The sequence below is a fragment of the Cavia porcellus genome, unplaced genomic scaffold (genome assembly GCF_034190915.1).
Source record: "Cavia porcellus strain 051 isolate PalLab524CR breed Dunkin Hartley unplaced genomic scaffold, mCavPor4.1 scaffold_8, whole genome shotgun sequence".
NCBI classification, from domain to species: Eukaryota; Metazoa; Chordata; class Mammalia; order Rodentia; family Caviidae; genus Cavia; species Cavia porcellus.
The window spans coordinates 72,121,113-72,144,990 of NW_026947491.1; the positions used below are offsets into that span (position 1 = coordinate 72,121,113).

A 23,878-nucleotide genomic window follows, 5' to 3' on the forward strand; every position below is an offset into this window, starting at 1 on the left:
TAACAGTTTCTTCCCTAATCTTCTCAAAGGCAACAATTTAATCCCCTTTTCATCACAGGTCATTTAATCTGAAAAGCAGTGTTACTGTTTTTTCAAAGAGCAAGCTAATATCGAAGAGCAGTTGTTCTTAACCTTGTACTGCAGGCATTAGATTCACCTGGAGGGAATGTTCATTGTACACCGTACCCAGATTATAATTCAGTAAGTCTGAGATATGGCTTCCAAATTTTCCTGTGACTTTACCAGTGATGTGGGTACCACTGGCCTGAAGACAACACTTTGAGAACCATTACTGTAAAATTGTTTTGTGAACATGGTTCTAATTCTAGGAAAATACATGCTATCTGATTGTAAATCAATAGTATTCTAACCCTAATATTTTCATTCATAGCTGGCATTGAGAGTGAGAATTTTAAAATATTTTGTATTTTTTTCAGCAAGCCAGTCTGAAATTGTTCAGACAACAACTCTATTTGAGCATCAAATGAGATAATCATACAATAAAGCCTAATTCTGTGAACATCCATTAATCATTCTCAGTATTCAATAAGTCTAGTCTGATAAATTCTTAATTTACAGAATATGCCCTTCAAGATTATCCCTTGCTGTTGGGAAATCTAGCAGTAAAATGAAATTAAACTCTTGTAAAATCATAGGAAAATGTTCATAAACCAGAAATGGTATTTGATACTAGTCAGTGAAATCACTGGGCTCTAGGGAAACATACGGTAGTAGGAGAGTGTACAGACACCGTGCTGTAACCACGGGAGAACCTAATTGCTAAACTTTCTCAGGGTCCTCAGTGCCTTGAATTATTTATGGTACAGGGGAATCTGCCTAGCCAATGAGATTTCCCCTAGTATCTAAACTTCAAAGCTGTTTCTTCCAGGTGTGCTGAATCAAACCCAACTCACACTCAGTACTTGCTATTACTGGTATTGTTGAGAAAAGATGGAGCCTTTGCTTAATGATGACAGTTGATAGGCATCTGGCTGTCTGTGTATCAGATCCTGAAGTTAAAATACTCCGAATGCTAGGCCTTTTAAATAAAGTTTATTTTAAATTCAAGTGGTTGTACAGTTTAAATCATATGTATGCAGAACTCAGGATTCCCTGCCTTAGAAGTTTTGTCAATCTTCTTGTGTATTTTATGCTTATTTTTTTTTAGAAAATTCAGCAAAGAATGTAGCATTAAAAATCATAGAGTGTTTCTGTTAATGTTTTTAACTATTAAATTAGATTTGCAAAGACCAGCAGAAGGCAAAATTACTGTCTGAATGTGCTTATTCTGAAAGTATTGTATTAGATACACCAAAACTTTGGTTCTTAATCAAAGCGGCACAGACTTGGGACATTCAAGCTTTCATATGTACTAGGCAAAATGATGGTCTATCCAGACTCACCTTTCAGCTAACACACTTAGCATCAAGACACAGATGGATGGGAAAGATGACCCTGACCCACATAAGACCCACATTCCTGTGCAAGGATAGAAGCATGATAATCAGGAAATGATGGTTGTTAGTTACAGAAAATGCATTATTGTGAAAACCAGGGAAAAGTGCTTATGAGAGGAAGTGATTGGATTATGGGGAATGAGAGAATACGAATAGATCATTCCTACTGAGTAAATTGCTGTGATTTATAAGAGAAAGGGTATAGTGATATCTTGGCCCATTACTGACTAGATTCATTTCACAAACAATCCTAAATCAGAATGTGACAGTTTATGAGGAGGCAAACAAAATCTCCCAAAGATGCTTTTAAGTCCTTGTGCTTTCAAACTGGTATATTTCCTATTCCCCAGCCCCTTACCACTATCAGGCTATTTTACATTGATAATTGTAATTTGTATTACTCCTTCATTCCTTGTAGCAGATCACTATATCCTCTGGTAAAAGGTGTAATACTGGGTATATTTTATTTGGAATTTTAGGAATTATAATAAATGTCCAAAAGAAGTTATTAAAAAGATGTTGAAATGCTCTAAGTACATACTGTTTGAATAAGACTAAAATAACTAGATGTTGCTCTGTAGTAGGTGAGAATTTTATCTGAATCATTCTTTTAAATATCTATGATTAAATCTAACAAATATGTTTCATTGCTTCAGACATGATAAATGTATAGTTACATGTTATATGAATATATGTGTTAACATATGTTCTTTTATATATACTTACTTTCATTTTTAGTTTGTATTTAAGAGTTATAATGCTTCACACAGTGATAGTTCTAAGAAAACTTTTTCACAAACATATTCAACACAGGTGATAAAACAGGCAATTTAATCAGTGTAAAGTGATTATTTCTTTAAAAAAAAGAAAGAAAGGAAGGAAAACAACTTTGGGAAAAGTTCAAGAAATGACATTTAAAAGCTCAGCTAAGCTCAAGGCTATATACCTTGGTTTTTAGATGGAACATCATTGTATGAAACATAAAATATTTAGTAGTGTGGATGGTTAGATGTGTCATGAATGATCTTTGAATGTAATTTTTAGCTCTGCTTGGGAGATCAGACATTTCCTGATGATGGCTTTGATTGATATTATTAAAGGAATAATTATAGGATAGACATTTCACTGTGAAAGGCAAGCGTTCAAGTCGAAACTGAAGTTCTGCATGCAGGTGCACAGACACAGTTGCAGGCTAAAGCTTTCCTTGAGTAATTGTTCTGGATCCAACCTCAGTTACACTCAACAGATTCACCTTTCAAAGCTTAGAAAATGTGGGCATAGTCCCCTGAAAATATTTCCAAACACAACCTACAGTCAGTATACGTAGCAAAAGAACACTCATCGACTTTCTTAGTAAAAAAAAAAAAAAAAAAAAAAAAAAAAAGTTCTCAGCAAGTTGTTTATGATTTCTGTACAAAATTAAGGGGAAACTCACTTGCTTGTTAAAACAAGTTGGGTTTTTGGATTGTAATCCCAACAACCCTGAGTTTGTGTACTGTATAGGGGTACATTAAAGAAATACATTCTGCAGATTATTTATCCTCTTTGGGTCTAATTAATTTTGACCCCTCTTTGATATGTGTTAGATACTAACTACCACAATGCATCATAGATTTTTCTAGCTCAGAACAATAAATAATCGTATTTATCTTTTTGTCCACGGTAGTCATTATTACAAAGATTGTAGTGTGGTAGCCTTCAAAGGCCTTAGGCAATCTGTCCTTCATTGCCTCTGTGACTCTACCATTTATTACATAAACTAAATTACTATGTATTTGCATTTGAGCCCTATTCATGGAATATATTAATGTTGTAATTATATTTCATGAGTTAGGAACCTGCATTCCATACATAACAGCGTCTCTCTGGGAGATATGTTCTAAATATTAATCATTTATTTGTGAAGATTATCACTACTATTAACCTCTCTCTTAGCTTGTTTTCTGCTTCTACAACAACGTATTGGAGACTGGGTAATTTATAAAGAGTAGAAATCCATTTGCCCACCATTCTGGAAGCTGGGAAGTCCCAGGTCAAGGCATCAACAGGTTTGGTGGTCTGGCGAGAATTATATTCTTTGGAAGATGCTACATCACATTCTCACATGGTGAAAGGGTGAAAGGCTAAGTAACTGAATGCTTTGTGAAACCTCCTTGCTCAGGACTTTAATCCCATTCATGGGAGAAGGAGCCCTTGTGATATAATTATTCTTAAAAGCCCCCCTTCTTAATGCCACAATGGTAGATTTTAACATTTAAGTTTTGAAAGGAACACTTTCGAACTATGGCAACATCTTGAATACCTATATGGTATTAAAATCTACTGGCTGTTTTCATAGCATGTGAGTATATGCCAGACATTTCGTATTACTCCACTTTGTAAGGAATTATCTGGAAAAAAAATTTTTTTTAAATTCCTAGTCCATCCTAATCTTGTTTTCTTAGTTCTATGCTCAGCCTTCCATTTGTTAGGTCGGCATCTCAGTTCTCTTGGCTTCCTTAGATTCTGTAGGTGCAAACCCAAATTTCTCATTTCCTTCCATTGTCTTACTCCACCAAATCTCTGTATGTTCTTGAATGTGCCGTTGTAAACTGTCAGCATCTTCCCAGTGTTAATACATGAGTTAGCTTTTGCCACTTTCTCAATCTTGATTTGCACCCACATCTAGTTAGCCCCTGGGATATTTTAATCATGCTTTCTACAGGAGTGTAGGTTTCATCTTTTCTTATATATACCAGCTGTCACTATTCTAATTTAGGGTCTCACTCACATCTATTTTTTTGGAAATACCTATCTGCACTCACTACAAACCAGAGTACTTACCTTTTTTTCACAGGAACTGAAGAGGTTTTTGGTAAATAATTGGAATAATATTTCCTTTCTCAGGACTTTAGTGCCATATTACTATTTAAAGAATAAACCCCCAAATCTTTAACATGATAATCAAGGGCTCTATAAAGGCATTAGCCTTTCTGAGTTACTATTTGTTGGCTATTCCTGCTTATTCCTACATGAACACTGCTCTCTCTGTGATATCTCTATTCCCTGAATGTGGGAATTCTGAATCTTCTCTGTACTGCGGATCTCTGCTGAAGTTTACGGATGTCCTCAAAGAGTAATATATTTGAATGTGTAAGATAATGAATGTAATATTATTAAGGAAATCAGTTCTACAATACAGTCACTCTGTCTGTGAATCTGTTGATTATGAGTTTGTAGCTTTATTATGGCCTCCTTAGAGCAGAAGTACCCCAACTCCATTCTTCTTATTATTAAAATCTTCATTTCCAAAGCCTATAACGGTTCTCAGGGTTTTTTTTTCTGAAGTTTTCCCTTCATTCCTGCCCATCTGCTCATCACTTTGTCTTTTTTCCCTTTCATAGTAAATTATTTGCATTTCTAGTTAATCCTTATCTTTGCTCTGCCCTATATACTTTATCAGTTTACAATAATGTCCTAAGCATTGAAATAGCCACTTTCACTTATTTTGTCTTCATAATTAAAAAAAAACTATAAAATATGTATATGATGGGGAAAATGAGGTTCAGGATTTTTTTTTTGTTGTACAGCAATCATACATTTTGTTCTCTCTACATTATAAGTATTTAAGCAAAGGAATGTTTTTTCTTCCTGTTACATATTTTCAGGGTCTGTTATAAGTTCAGTCATGTTTCTTATGTGGATCTGAAAATGATAAATGTTGGAAAATACTTTGTCTGTCCCTATTGATTATTACTAGAGTTGACTATGAGCCCTCAAAGGTAGAGATGGCAAAACAACATTCCTAGGTTAATGTCTATGTCAGATTAACTGTGACCAAAGCCACCCTAGCACACTCGTAACCCTTCTAATTTCTAGTGACTTCACAAACTAAAATTGCTCATAAGAGCTTTCGGTGCTAATTTCTTGAAATACTGTGTGTCCCTTGTCTTACACTCACAAAAACTAAGAACTCAGAAAAAGAAGACAAATTTATGTTGACTTATAATGAAATAATGATATATTTGAAACTTACATTTTAATAATAGATAAGAGTAATTGGACAACTTATTTCCTATTCTACCTTCTCAATGTAACAAAACAAAAACCAATCCTGTTTACACTTGTAGGACAATACGTTTTAGCCATAATTCCTTATTCTACTTTGTATTTTGAACCATGCTCTTTGAGTAGTCAGAAGTGCTTCTCAAGAGTTTTCTTCAGACAACACTCCTAACTTATCTGTTTTTAAATATAATACTTATTCAAAATTATTTATTCTAGTAATGGTAGGTAATTTTTCTTTTCAAATATTATTTAAAGTTTAAATATTGTGTATTTGATTTTAATTAATTTCTCATGTGGAAGCTCTTGGTGCATAGTAACTAATTTTAAATCATTAGATCTTTTGACTTGCTAATGCCTATAGCAGGTTACGAAGTGTAAATTAATGTAAAATTGATTCATTTGTGACTAGCCATTTTTCATGATGTTTTGTGTTATTGTACTATAGCAAGTACAAACTAATGTAGCTGAGAAATTGTTTTTCTGATGTCACAGCTCCAGACGGTCCTCCTGAAAATGTGTATGTAGTAGCAACTTCACCTTTCAGCATCAACATCAGCTGGGGTGAGCCTGCTGTCATCACAGGACCCACATTCTACCTGATTGATGTCAAATCGGTGAGGCGTGGCTAAATATACAAGTTTTGGAACCAAACTGCTTGAATATGAGTCCTTGCTTTGTTAGGTCCTAGGCCACTTACTTCTCTGTGTTTATAGATTTATAGTTGCAAAATAAAGAATAATAATACCTGTACAAAGATTCTGTAAAGACTAAATCAGTTAATATGCATAAAAAACCATTTCCTGATGCAATAAATGAGAAATTTTACAAATGTGATTATTAGTATTATATTTATGCACAGGATATAGATGGAATATGTAAATACATGGTTAAATTGATGAGAATAATTAGATTCAAAATACATGGAAAAATTTATGATGGAAAGGAGCAGAAGCAGAAGGGAGAAAACATTAAAGGAACATGTCTCAGATAACATCAGGGCTAAATCTTGAAAAATGGTTGAAGCAAATCATGAAAAATGGAAAACAGAGGCATAATAGTTAGCCTCATTTAAGGAAAAGCAAGTAATGTAGGTTTCCCAAGTCTTACTGTTAACAAAGACGACTCACAGATGAAGCTAGATGGGTAGACCAATTGTGTTATTTATTACAGAATTTGAGTTTTATATTAAAGATGGCAGTTAAAAAATTAAAGCAACAAAATGATTTGAGTGCCTACTGTATAGGGTAGGTATGGGGTTGGGGTTTTAGCTCAGCGGTATAAGCACCTGCCTACTTGGATGCCTTGACATGAGGATACCCCATTAGTAGTACTACCTTTAGATCTAGAATTCATGAGACAAATTCTGCATTCACACATTTGCAAAGTGCTGCTATTTTGAAAACAGCTGATATTATAGGAGTAGATGGAATTAACTACGGAGCATGTAAACTAAGAGAACAAGAAGGTGTCATCCTGAAGGATGCAGCACCAAAATAAAAGTAACTGGAGCTCAGTTTAGAGTCAACAGGGAGGCAAAAAAAAAAAGTGGGCAGTAAAAGTCAAGTCCTTTCTATAAGGTGTGGTTCGCAGCAATGTCGATAAAGCAGAATTGTTAGCTGGGATAAGGGCTGTACATATTTCCTCTGCTTGGGATGTGCTTGGCCACATGATGATTCTCTTCTAGTGGCACCTGATGCATTCAGCTGGTTCACCTAGGGTGAATTCTTATTTTCTCTGCGTAGGTCTCCTCATATTTTGTAATTTTATTGTCTTCATATTATTTATTAAATGCAAATACTTCTGCCTCTCAATTGTTAGAGGAAACTGTAGGGGATTATGGATATGTTTATTGTCCCATTCATTTTTCAGTGTATGTTCATTTTAGAGTATATTTGTGCATATTTTAGTGCATTATTAACAAAAATTAAAGTAATTGCCTAGGATTAAAAGTTATGAAAGGGTAAAACTGTGCTTCATCAAATATCAGACTTTTTTGAGGAGGATAGTTTTCCCTTGGACTTTGGTTAAAAAAAAGAAAAACAAAATATTTGCAAAAATGATTTTATAATCCCATTCATGTAGCCCTCTTACCTGGCTTAAAAATGAGCAAGGAAAAAAAAAGATAAGAAAATAACTATCTAATTATATCTTGTCCCAAATTATGGGTACTAAGATAGAGAAGAAAAATAACTTCCTGTAGAATTAAGAGTTGGAATATAGCAGCATTGTAGGAGAAAAGAAAGATCATCATATAGAAAATTAAATGTGTTAGTTTAATACACAAATTTATCAAAACTCTTTCAGATCAGTGATAATAGTAATTTAAAGAGATTCTAGTAGTTTCCTTTAGAAACTTAAAGCAAAGGAGAGTCATTAAGTTTGACAATCCTAAATAAAAATACAAGGTCACAGATATCACCCTGGGTGATTCTACTGAAAATTAATGTATTTTGTGGTCTTTCGTTCATCTTTATCTTTATTCTTTCAGTTAAAAAGTGGTTGTGGAATATCTCGAGTTCACTAGGACAAGGAGAAAAACAGTTCTGCTTTCAAGTAGCCCACACTTTGGTGGGAAGTATGGGACTATAAGCAGCAAGTTATATAATATACAAGTCTTTTGGGGAAGACAAATTAACAAAATAATTAAAGTTTCTGTTACAGGGACATGGATATAGAGGAGATTTCACAGTTTAAATTTCTTCTTGGAGTTGAGGATTCAACAGGGTGCAAGTGATGAGACAGTTTGGTGGTGGAGTAGTGTCTTAGTTACTTTTCTCTATTTGCTGAGACAAAGTACCTGATGCCCGACATTAAAGGAGGAAATGTTTATGTGAAGGATTCAGTTGACAATCAGTTGGCTCCAAGGCCACCTTCAGAGCAGCAGTTCAAGGCAGCACGAGACAGCAAAAGCAACAAGAGCAAAAAAGATGGGGCAAGCCTCTTCTCCTCCCTTCTGTTGTAAGCAGGCTACCTGCCCTGGTGCAGCACTCACACCATCTCCCTGCCATCCCCTTGCATAGGATGATGATGTCTACCAAGTGAGGACCCTGGTCTCCTGCTGAGTCACTTAGTTAAACTTCTAAACTTCTCAGATTGACACAATGAATCAACCACTGCATGTAGGAAGAGATGAAAAATAGGAGTTGAGCAGAGAAATAATCAGTATCTAATTACTAACATTGTACATAATGTTACAGTTAAAATGTTAAACGATTTTATAATAATCATAGATGTTATAATATGAGCAAATCTGGAATCAGCTGAAGGCAAGTAAAGGGGCAAATGGCCTGGGGTTTTAGTCCTGGCTAAGCATACAATTGAGCATTAATAGCCAAGATTGAATAGGATTAGTGATGAAAAGATAATGAACTTTAGGGCGTGGTGGCACATGTCTGTAATCCCAGAATGTGGGAGGCTGAGACAGGAGGATCCTTGCAAGTTCAAAACCAGCCTGGGTTACAAAATGAACTCAAGGCCAGCCTGAACTGCATAGGGACCCTGTTTCAAAAAGGCAAAAAAAAAAAAAAAAAAAAAAAAAAAATCATGAACCTTTATTTACACTGATGTTGAAGAGCCAGAATTCCTTTTGGGTTTTATTGTTTTCAAAGATGTAGTAGAGCACATGCATGTCGTAGTTTTGTCCTTTGATATTTGTTACCTCTAGTTTCAATGTAAGATATGAAAATTGTTGTTTATAAATAAATATTATGGAAAATTTAGCATAATCTTGTTGTAGTGAAGACATATCTAGACTTCTGAAAGACTTTGATTTAAATCTCATCTCAGCTACCAGGTAGCTATCAAATCTTGAGAAAGTCACTTCAGCTCTATAAATTCAGAATTTAAATAGCTGTGGCACTCAGGCAAGCAACAGAAACCTGCAGGCAAGTAAAGTCAACTGAATGGGGCTGTGGTAATTGGGAGACTCATGCACATTAGAGAGGGTGGAGGTTACTCACTTTAGACAGTTTCATCCAGCATGTATGTGTACATTCTTAGGGAAAAAAATCAGAAGGTGATATTTTATATGATATTTAAATGTTGACATCTAGTTAAACGCATTCACATTTCCCACCACTGGATACGTATCTAACCCAATTCCTATGCTGTTTAGTTTTTATGCTATTTGAGAGAAATGAGACATCTCCTCCCCTCTTCACCTAATAGCAATGATCTATTTGACTGTAAAATTGGTATTATTTATTAATCTTTTGCTGTATGTCACATATTAACATCTTTAAGTTAAAAAAAACTCTTAGAAAAGATCATTAAAATAACACTGCATGATAACATCTTTTAAAATTACAAAGGGGGAACAAGATAAAAATGAACTTTAAACTTCTAACTGTATATAAAACTGGATATTGTTTAAATTCAAGTTTATAAGAATAGTGTACAAGACAGGGTTTTGAAATTTCGCATGGTTATCTCAAAAAAGTCTTCTTAGTGCTAGAACCTTTAGCTTTGTTTTAATGTTGTCTAAGGCAAATGGATGAGAACCTCCACCAAAAACATTATATTTGAACAAATAATACAACTACATGTACCAATGCTAAAGGTAGTCATTTGTGTATGTTACATAATTATGACATACACAATTAAATTGGTCCTTATCCATTGCAAGATACAGTGTTCGATCAGTTTTTCAAACCTCAATAATTACTAGAATTTTTAAATGGAGTTAAAAGACAGAAATATCAAAGTACATTACAGAAATAATTATGTTCTAAAAATTTCATTTTTGTCATAAACTGTACACATAATTTTATATAGCTGTATCTTTAGAATTATATAATGAGGCATCCTTCTTTTCATGGGTAATTGTTTTAAAAGTCAAAATCACTCTGACAGCTACTTTAGATCTAGATCTGTTCTTCATGTTTCTAACAAAATTCTATAAGTTGCTGTTATCACTCCAATTTTACATACACAAAAAATAAGACCCAGAGAACGGAGTGTAGTTCAGAGGATTTAAGTAACCAATTTGGGATGTGTATCTTGGGTGACTGGCTACCAAAACCTGAGTGTGTTCTTTTATAGACTATTGAAGAAGAAACTGTTTCATTGACTGCAAAAATTGCTTTTGCTTGTTTGTTTGATGGGTTGATTGACCATAGTTATTTAGGTCATTGTTTTCTTTCATTTTTAGGTATTGAAATAATTGCTCATTAATAAACTGTTATATAGCATTTTAGATTTCCAGGGCAATGTGATGATAAATAAATAAACTAGTAAATAAATACATAAATATTTATGTGGTTTTATATTACTATATTTTACTAACTTGGAACTCATGAGCTAACATTTAATTGTTAAATACTTTTTTGTAGGTAGATAATGATGAATTTAATATTTCTTTCATCAAGTCAAATGAAGAAAATAAAAGTATAGAAATTAAAGACCTAAAAATATTCACAAGATATTCTGTGATAATCACGGCATTTACTGGCAATGGTAGTACTGCATATATTGAAGGGAAGTCAAGTCCTGAATTCATTGTTACTACTTTAGAATCAGGTAAAGAGTATTTTTCATTATTTCTGACATACAGCTAAACTTAGCTGCTGTCTTTCTTACAGTTCCTCACATATACCCTAAAAAGAATATGTGTTAGATGTTTTTAAAGCATATAATAAAAGCATTCAATGGCACTTCAATGGACAAACATAAAGCTTTCTATTTACTTTTTTAAAGCAAAGAGGGATTGTGTAGACTGTTCAATATTTGTAAATTCAGGATCAAATTAAAGGTGCCCAGTTGTATTTTTCTGCACTAGTTAAGTCTTCTAAATGTTGTCTTGCCTGAGAAGTTATTTTTTACCAGTTTCTATAGCCAATAATGCTTTATCTAAAATTCTATTTTAATTATTTCTGCCCTATGAGTTGAATAAATGTTAAAATAATAATACTATGTTAATAAATAATATGGAATTGAAAATTAGAATCCAGGTCCTATTTACCCTAGTTGTTTTATTCACGTAGTCGAATGATGTGTTTTATTGTATAACTGTTTGACACATGTAAGAACCCATACAGAATTCCTCGAGTTCCTATGAACAGGGTCTGAATGAATAGTGGGATTGTAACTGATAGGAAGTAAACGTGGAAAGTCAGCCTCCCAGAGCTGGCTTGCCCTGTTCTCCTTCAGACTCCTGATGTTCTTTACCACCAGATATGGCATCGGAAAGAGCAGATGAAGGGTTGGGTTGCTATAGTTTATTTGTTGCTATCTGTGAGGTAAGTATAGGAGGTAAAACATATTTTTCAGCAACTATGTGATATTCTCTATTTGTTGTCTATGAAGCTGTGATTTCAAATTAAGAAGTAAACATTATCTTCAGCACCCTTAAATCCCACTTGCTTCTATTTTGCTGCCAAATATCATAGGTTATCTATTTTTATGTTGTATTTCTCCTTCATCCTACTTCTCTGTGAGAAGAGAACTGATAAATGTCTTCTCATTTACCAGAAAGCACTTGTCAAATTTTATGTCCCATCTTTTTGAGTGAGATAATAACTTCATATTTTTTTACTAAAACTCTAAGAATAGAATTTTCATGTAAACTCAAAAAGGTATTCTGGGGATATGTTCTTTCCAGCCTTGAGAGAATTCTTTTGCTTATCCAGCTTTTAAACTTGATTCTAAATTTAGAGAAACACTATAGATAAACTGAAAACATACTTCTTAAAATGTCAAAAATGTACAGCAACTGGTAAAAATACCTCTTTCAAACAAAAATAACCATTATTTTACCTATGCAGATTTCAACATAAAATGAGATATTTGGCAAAATAACATGTGTAGTTTCTTTTATTTAGAGTTTTTGGCTTGCCATAGGAGAGTATATATAAAGATGTTTGCAAGATAATGAAGATGAAGTATCTGAATTATTGGCAGCCAAATATTAATTCTTATTTATGGAAATTTTGGACTTAGCATAGAGGAATTTATTCATTTCAAGTTGATAGAAATAAATATACTCTAATTAATCTTTATATGAAGAACACTTACAAGATTCTCCTATACTTATAATTTATCTTCATTCATATCATTTTGTTTCATGATAATTTATTGGTGCTTAGCTAGTCATATTTTAAGCTATTTTTATCTAAAATAAGCTGGACTCAAAATTCAGCATTTAAAAGTTCAATTAGAAGATGGGCAAAGATATTTAACCATCAAAAAAACAAGCTTAGCAAAAAAAATACAACAATGCAATAAATTTTTCAAAACTACTGGCCATCAGGGAAATGCAAATTAAAATCATAATCAGATATAATTTTGCATCTTCTCAAATAGATAATATAATTTTGAAAATAATGGTAATACCAAATGTTGGCAGATATACACAGTACTAAACTGATAAATTGCTAATGAAATTGTAAAATGCTATAGTCACATAGGAAAATAATTCAACAGTCTTTTGTAAAACTAAACATGTATTTACCATGTGACTCAGCTATCACACTCTTGGGAAGTATCATAAAGAAGGTAAAACTCATGTTCATACAAACATCTTTGCATGAGCATTAAAACAAGATGTATTGCTTCTAATAAATTCTCTAAAAATTCAAATGTCTTCCTATAGTTAAACTAATGTGTCATATCCAGAAAATGTAACATCATTTTGTCATATCCATAAAATGTAACATTATTCACACTAAAAGATAACAAGCTATTAATACATACAACAATCCTCAAAGACACATTATGATACTGTTCTTTTAAAAAGGGACACAATTGTAGAAGTGGAGAAAAACAGGTGTTGTACAAGGCAATATATTGTCTAGTAAAAATACGAGGGAATGTTGGGAAGTAGTTTCTTTAGGACGACAGAACACTTTTGTAGCTTGTTTGTGGCAGTGATCACAGAAATCTATATATGGTATAAAATTGTATAGAACTATACCCACATAGACGGAAGTCAGAATAAGGTCTGTATTATAACTAAAAATACCATATGAATTTAAATTCCTTTGTTCTCTGTTGACCCACAGTGGTAGGAGACAGCACCACAGGAGAAAGGGGAAAGAAGTTTGCATAGGAATGTTTGTACTATTTTGGCCACTTGCTGGAAATCTGCATTATTTTACTTTTGATTGGTACATGATTGTAGTGCATAAGGTTTACACTGCTTGAGGGAAACTGGTACACACTTGTATATAATACATTTTAATTCCTTTTCCCATCCCCATTCCCTCGCTTCCATCCTTTCTCTATCCATCTCTCTAGCCTTTTCCTTTTTTTTTTTTAGTAAGTATTTGCGGTTATAATGTTTATACTCCTTTTGGTGTTTGTTTGTTTGTTTTGAGACAGGATCTCACTATGCAGTCCAGGCTGGCCTTGAACTCAGTATGTAATACAAATTGGCCTTGAATTTCCAAGGCTCCTCGCCTCAGCCTCCTGAGTGCTGGGATTACAAGCATGTGTGACCATGCCCAGTTCACTTCCTTTTTGAAATGAAAAACTTTGAAATCCCTCAAGAAATATATTCCATATCAAATTAAGTGCACATATAAGACAAAATAAGTAAACAAACAATCCAGTTGGATCACCTTTATGCTTTCTGTGAACAATAGATACCAACAATTTTCTGATGCATTGGCTAGCAACAGTTTCAACTATTTGTGTAGTACTCCTTAGAAACAGGATTTGAAGTAAATAAATTTTACATGATAAGCAAAAGAATACTTTTAAAAAATAATTTAATTGTAAATATTTCATTTTAGCCCCCAAGGATCCACCTAACAACATGACATTTCAGAAGATACCAGATGAAGTCACAAAATTTCAGTTAACGTTCCTTCCTCCTTCTCACCCTAATGGAAATATCCAAGTATACCAGGCATTGGTTTACCGAGAAGATGATCCCACTGCCATCCAGATTCACAACCTCAGTATTATCCAGAAAACGGACACGTCTGTCGTTGCACTGTTAGAAGGACTAAAAGGTGGACATACATACAATATCAGTGTAAGCATCCATGACTTTTAATTATGTATCTAAATTACAAACTTGGTTTACAAGGTTGGCATTTGTAAATACTCTACTTTGTGTAGATGACATAGATTATACTTGTGTAGAAATACATCATATTTCCTACTTCTTTTATGAGATTATTTTAAAATGTCAAAATTATTCTAAAGAATGAGATTTTCAATTTCCTGTTATAATAACACAAGCGCTATTAAAATATGTGGATAATCAAGTTTGCACACTAATAGTAGACATGTAAAAAAGGAAGAGTGAAAATGCTTATTAAAAAGCAGTATAAATGAAGTAACTGTCTAAAAGGAAGCTGTGTCACTATAAAATGAAAAACGTAGAAGCAAATTGCAAAAGCAAAAGGCAGAAATAACTGTATCTAGCATGAATATATGTGTGAATTCATATACATATGCAAAAGCATACACAAAATTTGTTTCATCGTGTTTCTTTTTGTGCATTTTCTATTTTCAAATGGAAGTATTTGCTTCAAAAATAATCTTATAAGAAGCATAGAGTTCGATCTAAATCTTCCAGTAACATGCCAATGAACCTTCCTACCAAGTCTATGATTATCAGAACATTGTTAACAAATATTATATATTCTTTCCTTTAGTTACCGCATATCTTTAGGTTGTCTAGCTTTTTGAGATTCCTTTTGTGTGCACACTAGGAGAATTGCTTTTGAGAAGACTATCTATCAAAGAAAGGCTAATGATTAAGAAGAAAAATTGATCTGGGTGCAAATTCTGGATTCTGTGACTAGGCAGCTTCATCAGGCCTGTGTGTCAGGTTTTTCTCTTGACAAATTGGTAATAGGAGCAGCAACTTCTCTGGAGGACTATTAGGAGGACTCAATGTTTATAGCTATTGTAGAGAGTGAATACTATATCAATTTTGGCTACTGTGCATAAGAGAAACTGACCATTGTGAATAAAAGAACAGTAAGAGATAAAAGTAAGAGAATAAGAAATAAACCACAGTGCAGATAATTTATAATTTAACAAAAATATTTCAATACCCTGTTTGCAGAATGTAATTTAGAGCATCCGTAACACCTTGAGGTTTATTAGAAATGTATAATGTTGGAACCTGTAGTGACTACTGATTCAACATCTGCCTACATTCATTTAGCAAGGTTTGCAAATGACATTGCACACTGCTATTCAAGGAATGCTATTCAACCTTCTCATCCATTATCTTGCTTAAATATTAGATTATATGTAAAGAAATAAAAGTAATGAGCCACCCATAATATCACTTTTCATTTTCAGTACTTCCTTTTTAGATCTAGAAGCATCAATAAACATTTCTTTTAATTATTTTAACTAATTTATGGGCTTGGTTTATTTACTATATCTATCACATTATATGGATTAGCATACTTTAATTCAGTAAAAAACATTTTTAAAATACAGATTATAAAGAATGGGTCACTAATGTATACAGCAAATGTTAATTACAGTATGATATAAGGTACTAGATTGTTTATCAAATGCAATTAAATTGGCCAGGGATGTAGTCTTTATTCTGATTAACAAGATGAAGTGAATGAAAGCAGAGTCTGTGTTTCTGAAACACAAAGTTAATCGAAAGGATTCACATTTGTGTAAATCACCCTCTCTATATAAACAGAAATGCTTTATGTGTATATGCTGCATTATGCAGGTTACAGCACCAGATACTTTGGGGCAGGGGTGAAGAAGGGCATGAAGGGCAACTTTCAGAGGGATGATTTAATACAGGAAAACTGGGAGGCAGAGGGAATAGGATTTCATCTCAGAAGCAAAAAAAGAGGGTCTTGAATATGGATTTAAAGGAGGCCAGAGTTATCTAGCTAAGAGAGAAGGAACAGATGTTATAATTAAATAAAGAGAGAGTGTAGATCCAGTGACTTCAGCTCTGTTCTTGTGCCATGATCGTTGGTCTCCAATAGGGCTGTTCAGGTTACTCAGTCATCGCTGTCAGAGCTTAGTACTAGAATATCATTTTTAATAAATAGTTGCTTGTAAATGTTATTCTTACATGCAGTGTATTCATTTAAGTGGGTACAAGAAAATATAATTAATAGACTGCATTGCAGGCATTAGTTTCTTTTCTTTTTTCCTTCCTTTCTTTCTTTCTTTCTTTCTCTCTCTCTCTCTCTCTCTCTCTCTCTCTCTCTCTCTCTCTCTCTTTCTTTCTTTCTTTCTTTCAATTTTCAGCACTGGAGATGAAAAACAGGACCTTCACAAAGCTACATCTCTAGGATTTTAAATTTTTTTTTTATACATGGCCTCATTAAGTCACTAAACTGTCCAGGATATACTTGAACTTGCATCACTCCTGCCTCAGCCTCCCGGAGTGCTAGGGTCATAGGTGAGGGCCAAAAGGATAACTAGGTAGTTGCTTTTAAGAAAAACTTAAGATTATATATAGTCATATTCAGTCATATGTACACATAAACAGGGACTTTAAAGCACTAACAAAATGTTTGTTTGTTCCAGGTTTATGCAATCAATAGTGCTGGTGCAGGGCCAAAAGTTCAGATGAGAATAACCATGGATATCAAAGGTACATACATGAGATGCCTACCAATAAAATGCTGTGTGCTTAATCAAAGAATGATTATAATTTAAATTCCATCCTAGAGTTAAGGATTTAGGCAAGCCTTTAAATGATGTAGATGCATATAATTAGCATATATTAAGTAATAATGTATGCTTATTAAAACTATGTTTAAGTGACTAAATTATTATGAAAACTGTCATGTTAAATAAAAGAATACCCTCTTTTTATCTTATATTTCTTTATTGTAAGCTTAAACTTTTATTTCTTTTTTTTCCCTCATAATGGGAGTGCAGAACACTTACATTGAACTACTACATATTTCATTATTTCTTATGTTGAGACAGAGCCTTGCCAAGTTGCCTAAAGACTTGTGTTGCTCCTGCCTTAGCCTCTCAGAGTACTGGAGTTACAAGCATTTGCCACCATGCTTGGCTCAAAGACAAATTTTATACCCTGGATTTTTTTTTAAAAAAAGAAAGCTTGTTTACATTACCTATGCTTACATTTCAACAAGGTCTATTTAGATTGCTTGACTATTTTAGAAGTCAATGTTTTTCAATTGATCAGTGTTTACTGATATTATACAATCAACTTTAAGATGCACACCGTATTTAAACCTGTCAATTCATTATTCTGACAGATATTATATATAGAAAATATAACTAAAATTTGCCTCCCCCCCAAAGTGACCTACAACCACTACAAAAGTAGGGCTGTTTGTACTTCTCTTCTGTAAATTCTGGTGACTTCCCTTCTGTAAATTTTGTTTTGCTTTGTTTGGGTTTAGTGTTTTATTTGCAGGGAGGGAGTCTTCAATTGTAATGGAACTCAGGGTTTTCATATTGATCTGCATACTCAGCCCTTTTTTTAAGTATTGAAGCTGGGTATTTCTCAGTGTTTAAATTTCCCAGGCTGGCCTTGAACTCACTATCTTCATGCTTCAGCCTCTCAGAGTGTTGAGAGTACAGACGTGCACCACCTTGTCCAGCTCTTTGTAGACTGAAATCATGCAACTGATTATTTTATCTCTCTAAAAATATTTAGTATAACTTTCAGGGAAATAACAATAAAACTGAAATGTCTGGGCCATTTTTAGAATGTCACCTATTACCCTTTCTTTCTAAAGGGAAAATTAACTTTTCTCCTTTTATACAAAATCATTAGGCTGGGTTAAGATTAAATTCTTGACATTGAATCCTAGATTGCCTACTGTATAATTACTTGACTTGGAGAGAGTTTCAAAACCTCCGTAGGCCTGCAAAACGAACTAATTCTGCTTATAAGTTATGAAGATTAAAAGATATCATCTTAAAAAATTGTAAGACAGCACCTAGGACTTACGCTATTAAGAAATACACAGTTACGTGAAAGAAGGAGTTTTATTTTTCCACTAGTGGATAATTAATAGAGCTTTAACTCTATAAATATTAGTTATTTGATTTTAATTGTTAACTTCTCTACTTTGAGATGTACAAATGCATAAAATCTTCAAACCATCCATTAAATGACCTCAAAGACTACAAAGAAATGTGTAAATCACACCATATTAATTTTCTTTGTTATTCTGTGGTAGACATAATTGCAATGTAATAGCTAAAAGGAATAAAAGAAAAACTTTATATTAAAATGTTAGTTAAATGTAAATATTTCATGCATTTATAAAAATCTTTATGAATGAGGACATATATATAAAAACCTACCATGCTCTTGCTCTTGTGTTTCCATTGGCTCTATCATGTTGTACCTTATTGGATTATATTATGTGTGAAAGTATAAACAAATTTCCTATGGAAAATGAGATAATATAGTAGCCATTGTTTGTTTTCTGTTATTTGGTTCTGAAAACCCTGTAATACTCTCATTCTCTTGAATGTTTTTATACTATTTTGTTATGTTTGAAACTATTGTATATGAAGTGATACTCAACTATTTCAAAGAAAGAGACATCGTGGTAGTTACTGTTAATTATGGGTTGTCTTCTGGTGAAATACTGTTTTGCTTACATTGCTCTGTTCTGATCCACTCTGTTATGTTCTGTTTTGTCTTACTGTCTTTAAAATAAAAAAAAAAGAAACTGAATTTTTTGTCAAATAAAAAGGAGTTGGATACCTGAAAAACATACTTGGGTGGCATTTTTGCAGGTAAATCTAAAGTACATAGTTTACCATAGTTTCATGTGTTAATATTTACTGAAGATCTGCTGTGTCCAAACATTTCTGTGTTTCATCTGTTACTTATGTTTGTCATCACTTACATTTATTAATTGTTATTATGAAATGAAACTTTGAATATATTTTTACTATTGAGGAACCAAAAATCAGTAATAGCAATGTTTCTCACATTACAGCTCCAGCACGGCCAAAAACCAAGCCAATCCCTATTTATGATGCCACAGGAAAACTGCTTGTGACTTCCACAACAATTACAATCAGAATGCCAATATGTTACTACAATGATGATCATGGACCCATCAAAAATGTACAAGTGCTTGTGGCAGAAACAGGAGGTATCAAGACTCAATTAATGCTAATCTGTAGAATGTGACCTTCTGAAGACCAAAGAACTTTCAGTTCAAATTAATAAATTAAACTGACACTGATTATCACACAAATCTTGAGATTTCTAGATTGTCAATACTATTGTTTGTTACAGCAATCGTTTATTTATACCTAAAATATGAAAATGAGAAAAGGCATATTTAAATTATATGACTAATTTACTCCCCATGTTAGAAAGATTGTTTTGATTTTGACAAGATGGAGCCCTTATAGCTTCCTGGGAGGTATAAACAGATGATGACCCTGGGGAATGGTCTTTCTCCATCTAGGAAGTCATCCTTTACAATGCATAGATTTGGACATGATATAGAAGGACAGGGCTACCTATATCCAGGTAGGTCTGCTGAATTATCCCCCCTATGGTTCATGGAGTGACTGATGTTGCATCCAGATTCCTCTAATGCAGTTATAAAAACAGTCTTTATAAATGTAAAATCCATATATAAATCACTTATAATCTTTATTCTCTTTTTCCCCTGAAAATAGCTCAGAATGATGGAAATGTGACCAAGTGGTATGATGCATATTTTAATAAAGCAAGGCCATATTTTACAAATGAAGGCTTCCCTAATCCTCCATGTATAGAAGGAAAGACACAGTTCAGTGGCAATGAAGAAATCTATGTCATAGGTGCTGATAATGCATGTATGATTCCTGGTAATGAAGAAAAAATTTGCAATGGACCTCTGAAACCAAAAAAGCAGTATTTGTAAGTATGACAACCATGCACTGTGTTAGCTAGCTTGTAAATGTCTTTCAGTTATTCATCTAACTCATCATTTCGGTAGACATTGGACATCTATCATGTTTAGTAGCCCTAAAGTTTCAGGCACTAGGAATAAAAGGAAAACGAGATATTATCCTTCATTCTGTTAACACACAGCATTTAGGGGAAGCAGGCAAACCTACCAGAAATTATGATTTGATATGATATTATATGAGTGCAATATGAAAAATGAAATATTAAGGAATATAAGGAAGTAGGATAATATAATTTTCTCTAAAGAAACAAGTATGGCTATTTTTACTCACTATTTTGTCATGAAAAACTATTATAATTTCAGTTAATGATGGTTTCCTTTTGTATGTCATTCATAGCACTAATTCCCTGCAGCTTATCCCATCAAATATCTGAATGCATGACCAAACTCTTTTTTACTTAGTTCATCATTTTAGAAATTTGTATCCTTTAATAACAATATATTGAAAGCAAATGCTGATATTTTGGCTTTACTGAAATCTTTGTCAAATCAATTGTTCTATTGAATGAATTCACCAATATTATTTTTATATCATAAGATCACAATTTTTAAAATAATGTTCTTTAACCTTATTTCATTCCAATATGTTTATAATTAATTTTTAAAACACATTTTCTTGTCTTCTAGTTAAATCACTGTTAAATTCTTTGTAAACATCTAAGACCAAGTAAGCATTAGAAAGGTTAGGGAAATTAGTCAATTAAAATTAATGTCCTATTACTTATTGTTAAAAATAATTACTTTGGCTCAAATTATAGGTTATTGCTTGAACTGAATATATGACAATTTTGAAAATAATATTTCATAAAATTTCCAATTTTATTTTTATTTTGCATCTTTTTTCCTAACCAGACTCATTCTAAAGCAAATATAATAATAAGAATTTGATCATTATATAGAATAAAGCTTGTATTATAATTTATTGGTTAAAGTTGTAAAGCCCTGGACATTTTAGGTTTAGGGGTTTTTGAACATGAAACTAAACTTAAAAATTTTTATTCATATATGTCAGGAGTACATGATATTTGCATTCATCTTAAGGAGTTTATTCAATGATGGAACATATTTTGATGCTTTTTACTCCTGTAGACAAATTTCATTTATTCTTGAGGATACTTAGAATCACTCATTCATTTCTAAGCTTCATTCTCTTGTGTATCTTTGCATTTCAAATATCATAAAAGCATAAAATGGGAAAGTATGACTGTGCACACACAGAAATAAGACGCATTGTGTGTGCATGTGAGTGAGACAAGTTCTGTATGCTCACTGTAATCTAATTCACTTGCACTTCTAAGGATGATTGAGTTATAACAATTATTATGCTTTGGATTTGTTAAGTGTATTAGTATAACACATTTTTACAGATATTTAATCATTCCATCCAAATAAATCTATGTGGGAGGTGATTGCTTCAGTGGATTCAACTGGCTGTTAATTGAGTTTAACCAAATTTTTAGTCATTGACCTGTTAAATTCAATAATCCCAGAGCAAGATAATGAATTATTCATTTCATGAATATATAATATAAATTTTTCCTGGTGTTGGCTTAGTTTCAAAATTTACATTTCTTAAATTCATTTCTTTTGAAAAAGTTTTCATAACTATTTGTTAAATTATTTACAGAAAAAAAGTAATGTGATGTGCAAATTGTTGACGCTACATTTACTTGATCTTATAGGTTTAAATTTAGAGCCACAAATGTTATGGGACAATTTACCGACTCTGATTATTCTGACCCTATTAAGACTTTAGGTAAGACAGATTTTGTAAATTATTTTAATCTATAATCTCAACATATTTATATAGCTGTAACATTTATTAAATATTTAGTATAATGTTTAATATATCTATCTAATCCTATGACTGGGTATTTTTAAGTACAAATTCGTTTTAGGATTAATTAACTAAGGAAAATAGTATGTTTAATTTTCTTCTAAAGTTTGGATAGTTCTTCAGCTGAAATTTGAATATGGATTTTGTTAGATACAGCTTCTTTTCTGGCATCTGATCACATTATCCTAGATACTTAGTTTTTAATATATAGTTTTATAATAAATCATTGTTACACAATAAAAAAGAAAGAAGATTACGGAAATTTTCTCTTTTATAATTTTAAAAGCTAGAAGCTTGTAAGTCCTATTTATTATAGTGATATTCTTACTTTCTACTCTTGTACAAGTGTCTTAATTATATCCACATAAATTAAGTCTCAATAAAACACAAATGTAATTTAGTCACATATATAGTATATATTTATAAAATATATACTGTATGTATATAGTCACCACCACCATTGTCATTATAATCATATCTAACATTAAATATTTTGTGACAGACACAAATCTAGCTTTTTCTCATATATTAACTGTCTTTACAACTGTTCTTTACAACTGTCTTTACAACTGTTCTTTAATCTGGGCCAGTGTTTCTCAACTGGTCTGACTCCTGTTTCTATGGCAATACTTGAGAGTGTCTGGAGCCATATTTTGTTGTCATACCTGAGGGATGGTGGTGGTGGTGGCGTATACCTCTGGCATGTAGCAGGCAAAGGTTGCAATGCTGGTGAGTTCCTACAGTGTAGCAGACAACCCTCCTGCTAATACTGCTGAGAACGAGAGACTCTGAATTAAGAGCTATTGTTTGCAGCATTTTGTAGGTGAGGACATCAGGCTCACAGTGTTTAAGTAGTTAAATACCTGGTGCAAGAATCCAGCATCACATCAAAGGAATCCCAAACCACTACAATATAAATATAAGACTGAGATATAGATTCAAACCTTGGCTCTGCTACTGAAAAACAAATAATATCTGTCATCTTAAGTATTTGAAAAACCGAAATGACAGTATTTTCTCTGAAGGACTGTTGAAAGGCTTAGATAAAATGCCAATATGTAAATGTATTAATAATTTTTACTTAGCAAATTTTAATTGCTTTATAGCTTCTAGTAGATGGATTTTATTCAAATATTTTAGAAGTATTCTTATTTTTGAGAAATTATTTTTCTAGACTGCATCAAGAGGATAACAACTTCCTATTTCTTCTGCACCAACCCCTTCAACCCCTAATATATATATTAGCTTAAGCAACGAAGAAAATAGTGCATTTCTGAATATCACCTAAAGATGGAAGATTGCGGTGTTGCTTAGGTTCTAGTGTGCTGTTTTTCATTACACCATGAGACGTAATAGATTTGACTGCAGAAAGAGTATTCTACCATTTTCAGGCAGAAATTCTATCAGTTTGTGAAAATATTAACTTAAAAAAACAAGTGACTTCTCAACAGGGAAAGCGCAGCAGCCTCTAAACAGAGAAACTGCTACTTCGAACAGTAAAGAAGCAGCATGTGGTTTGCTGTACAGATGTTTACAGAGGAATAAAATTAATTAATTTGGCTAAACTAATTTCATAACATCATTGGGTTGATTAATTTTTCCAATAACTTAATCATTTTAAAGTTAGTTCACTAGATTTGTAATTTTGCTGAGTATTTCTTGTTAGGTGAGTGTACACAGTA

At 32.7% G+C, this 23,878-nt stretch overlaps 1 protein-coding gene and 1 long non-coding RNA gene across 5 annotated transcripts in view; one reads left to right on the top strand and one right to left on the bottom strand.

Moving 5' to 3' along the window:
* The window catches only part of Ptprq (protein tyrosine phosphatase receptor type Q), a 201,870-nt gene that overhangs the window by 124,279 nt on the left and 53,713 nt on the right, over window positions 1-23,878 (top strand). Inside the window, exons 27-33 of the mRNA XM_063255200.1 lie at window positions 5,997-6,118; window positions 10,835-11,021; window positions 14,234-14,478; window positions 16,977-17,043; window positions 19,388-19,546; window positions 20,085-20,307; window positions 22,042-22,115. Of these exons, the coding sequence (XP_063111270.1) occupies window positions 5,997-6,118; window positions 10,835-11,021; window positions 14,234-14,478; window positions 16,977-17,043; window positions 19,388-19,546; window positions 20,085-20,307; window positions 22,042-22,115 (1,077 nt within the window). The remainder of the gene's footprint in view (window positions 1-5,996; window positions 6,119-10,834; window positions 11,022-14,233; window positions 14,479-16,976; window positions 17,044-19,387; window positions 19,547-20,084; window positions 20,308-22,041; window positions 22,116-23,878) is intronic.
* LOC134477366 (uncharacterized) overlaps window positions 1-23,878 on the bottom strand; it is a 177,542-nt gene that overhangs the window by 81,332 nt on the left and 72,332 nt on the right. The gene's annotated exons all lie outside the window — the stretch shown is intronic.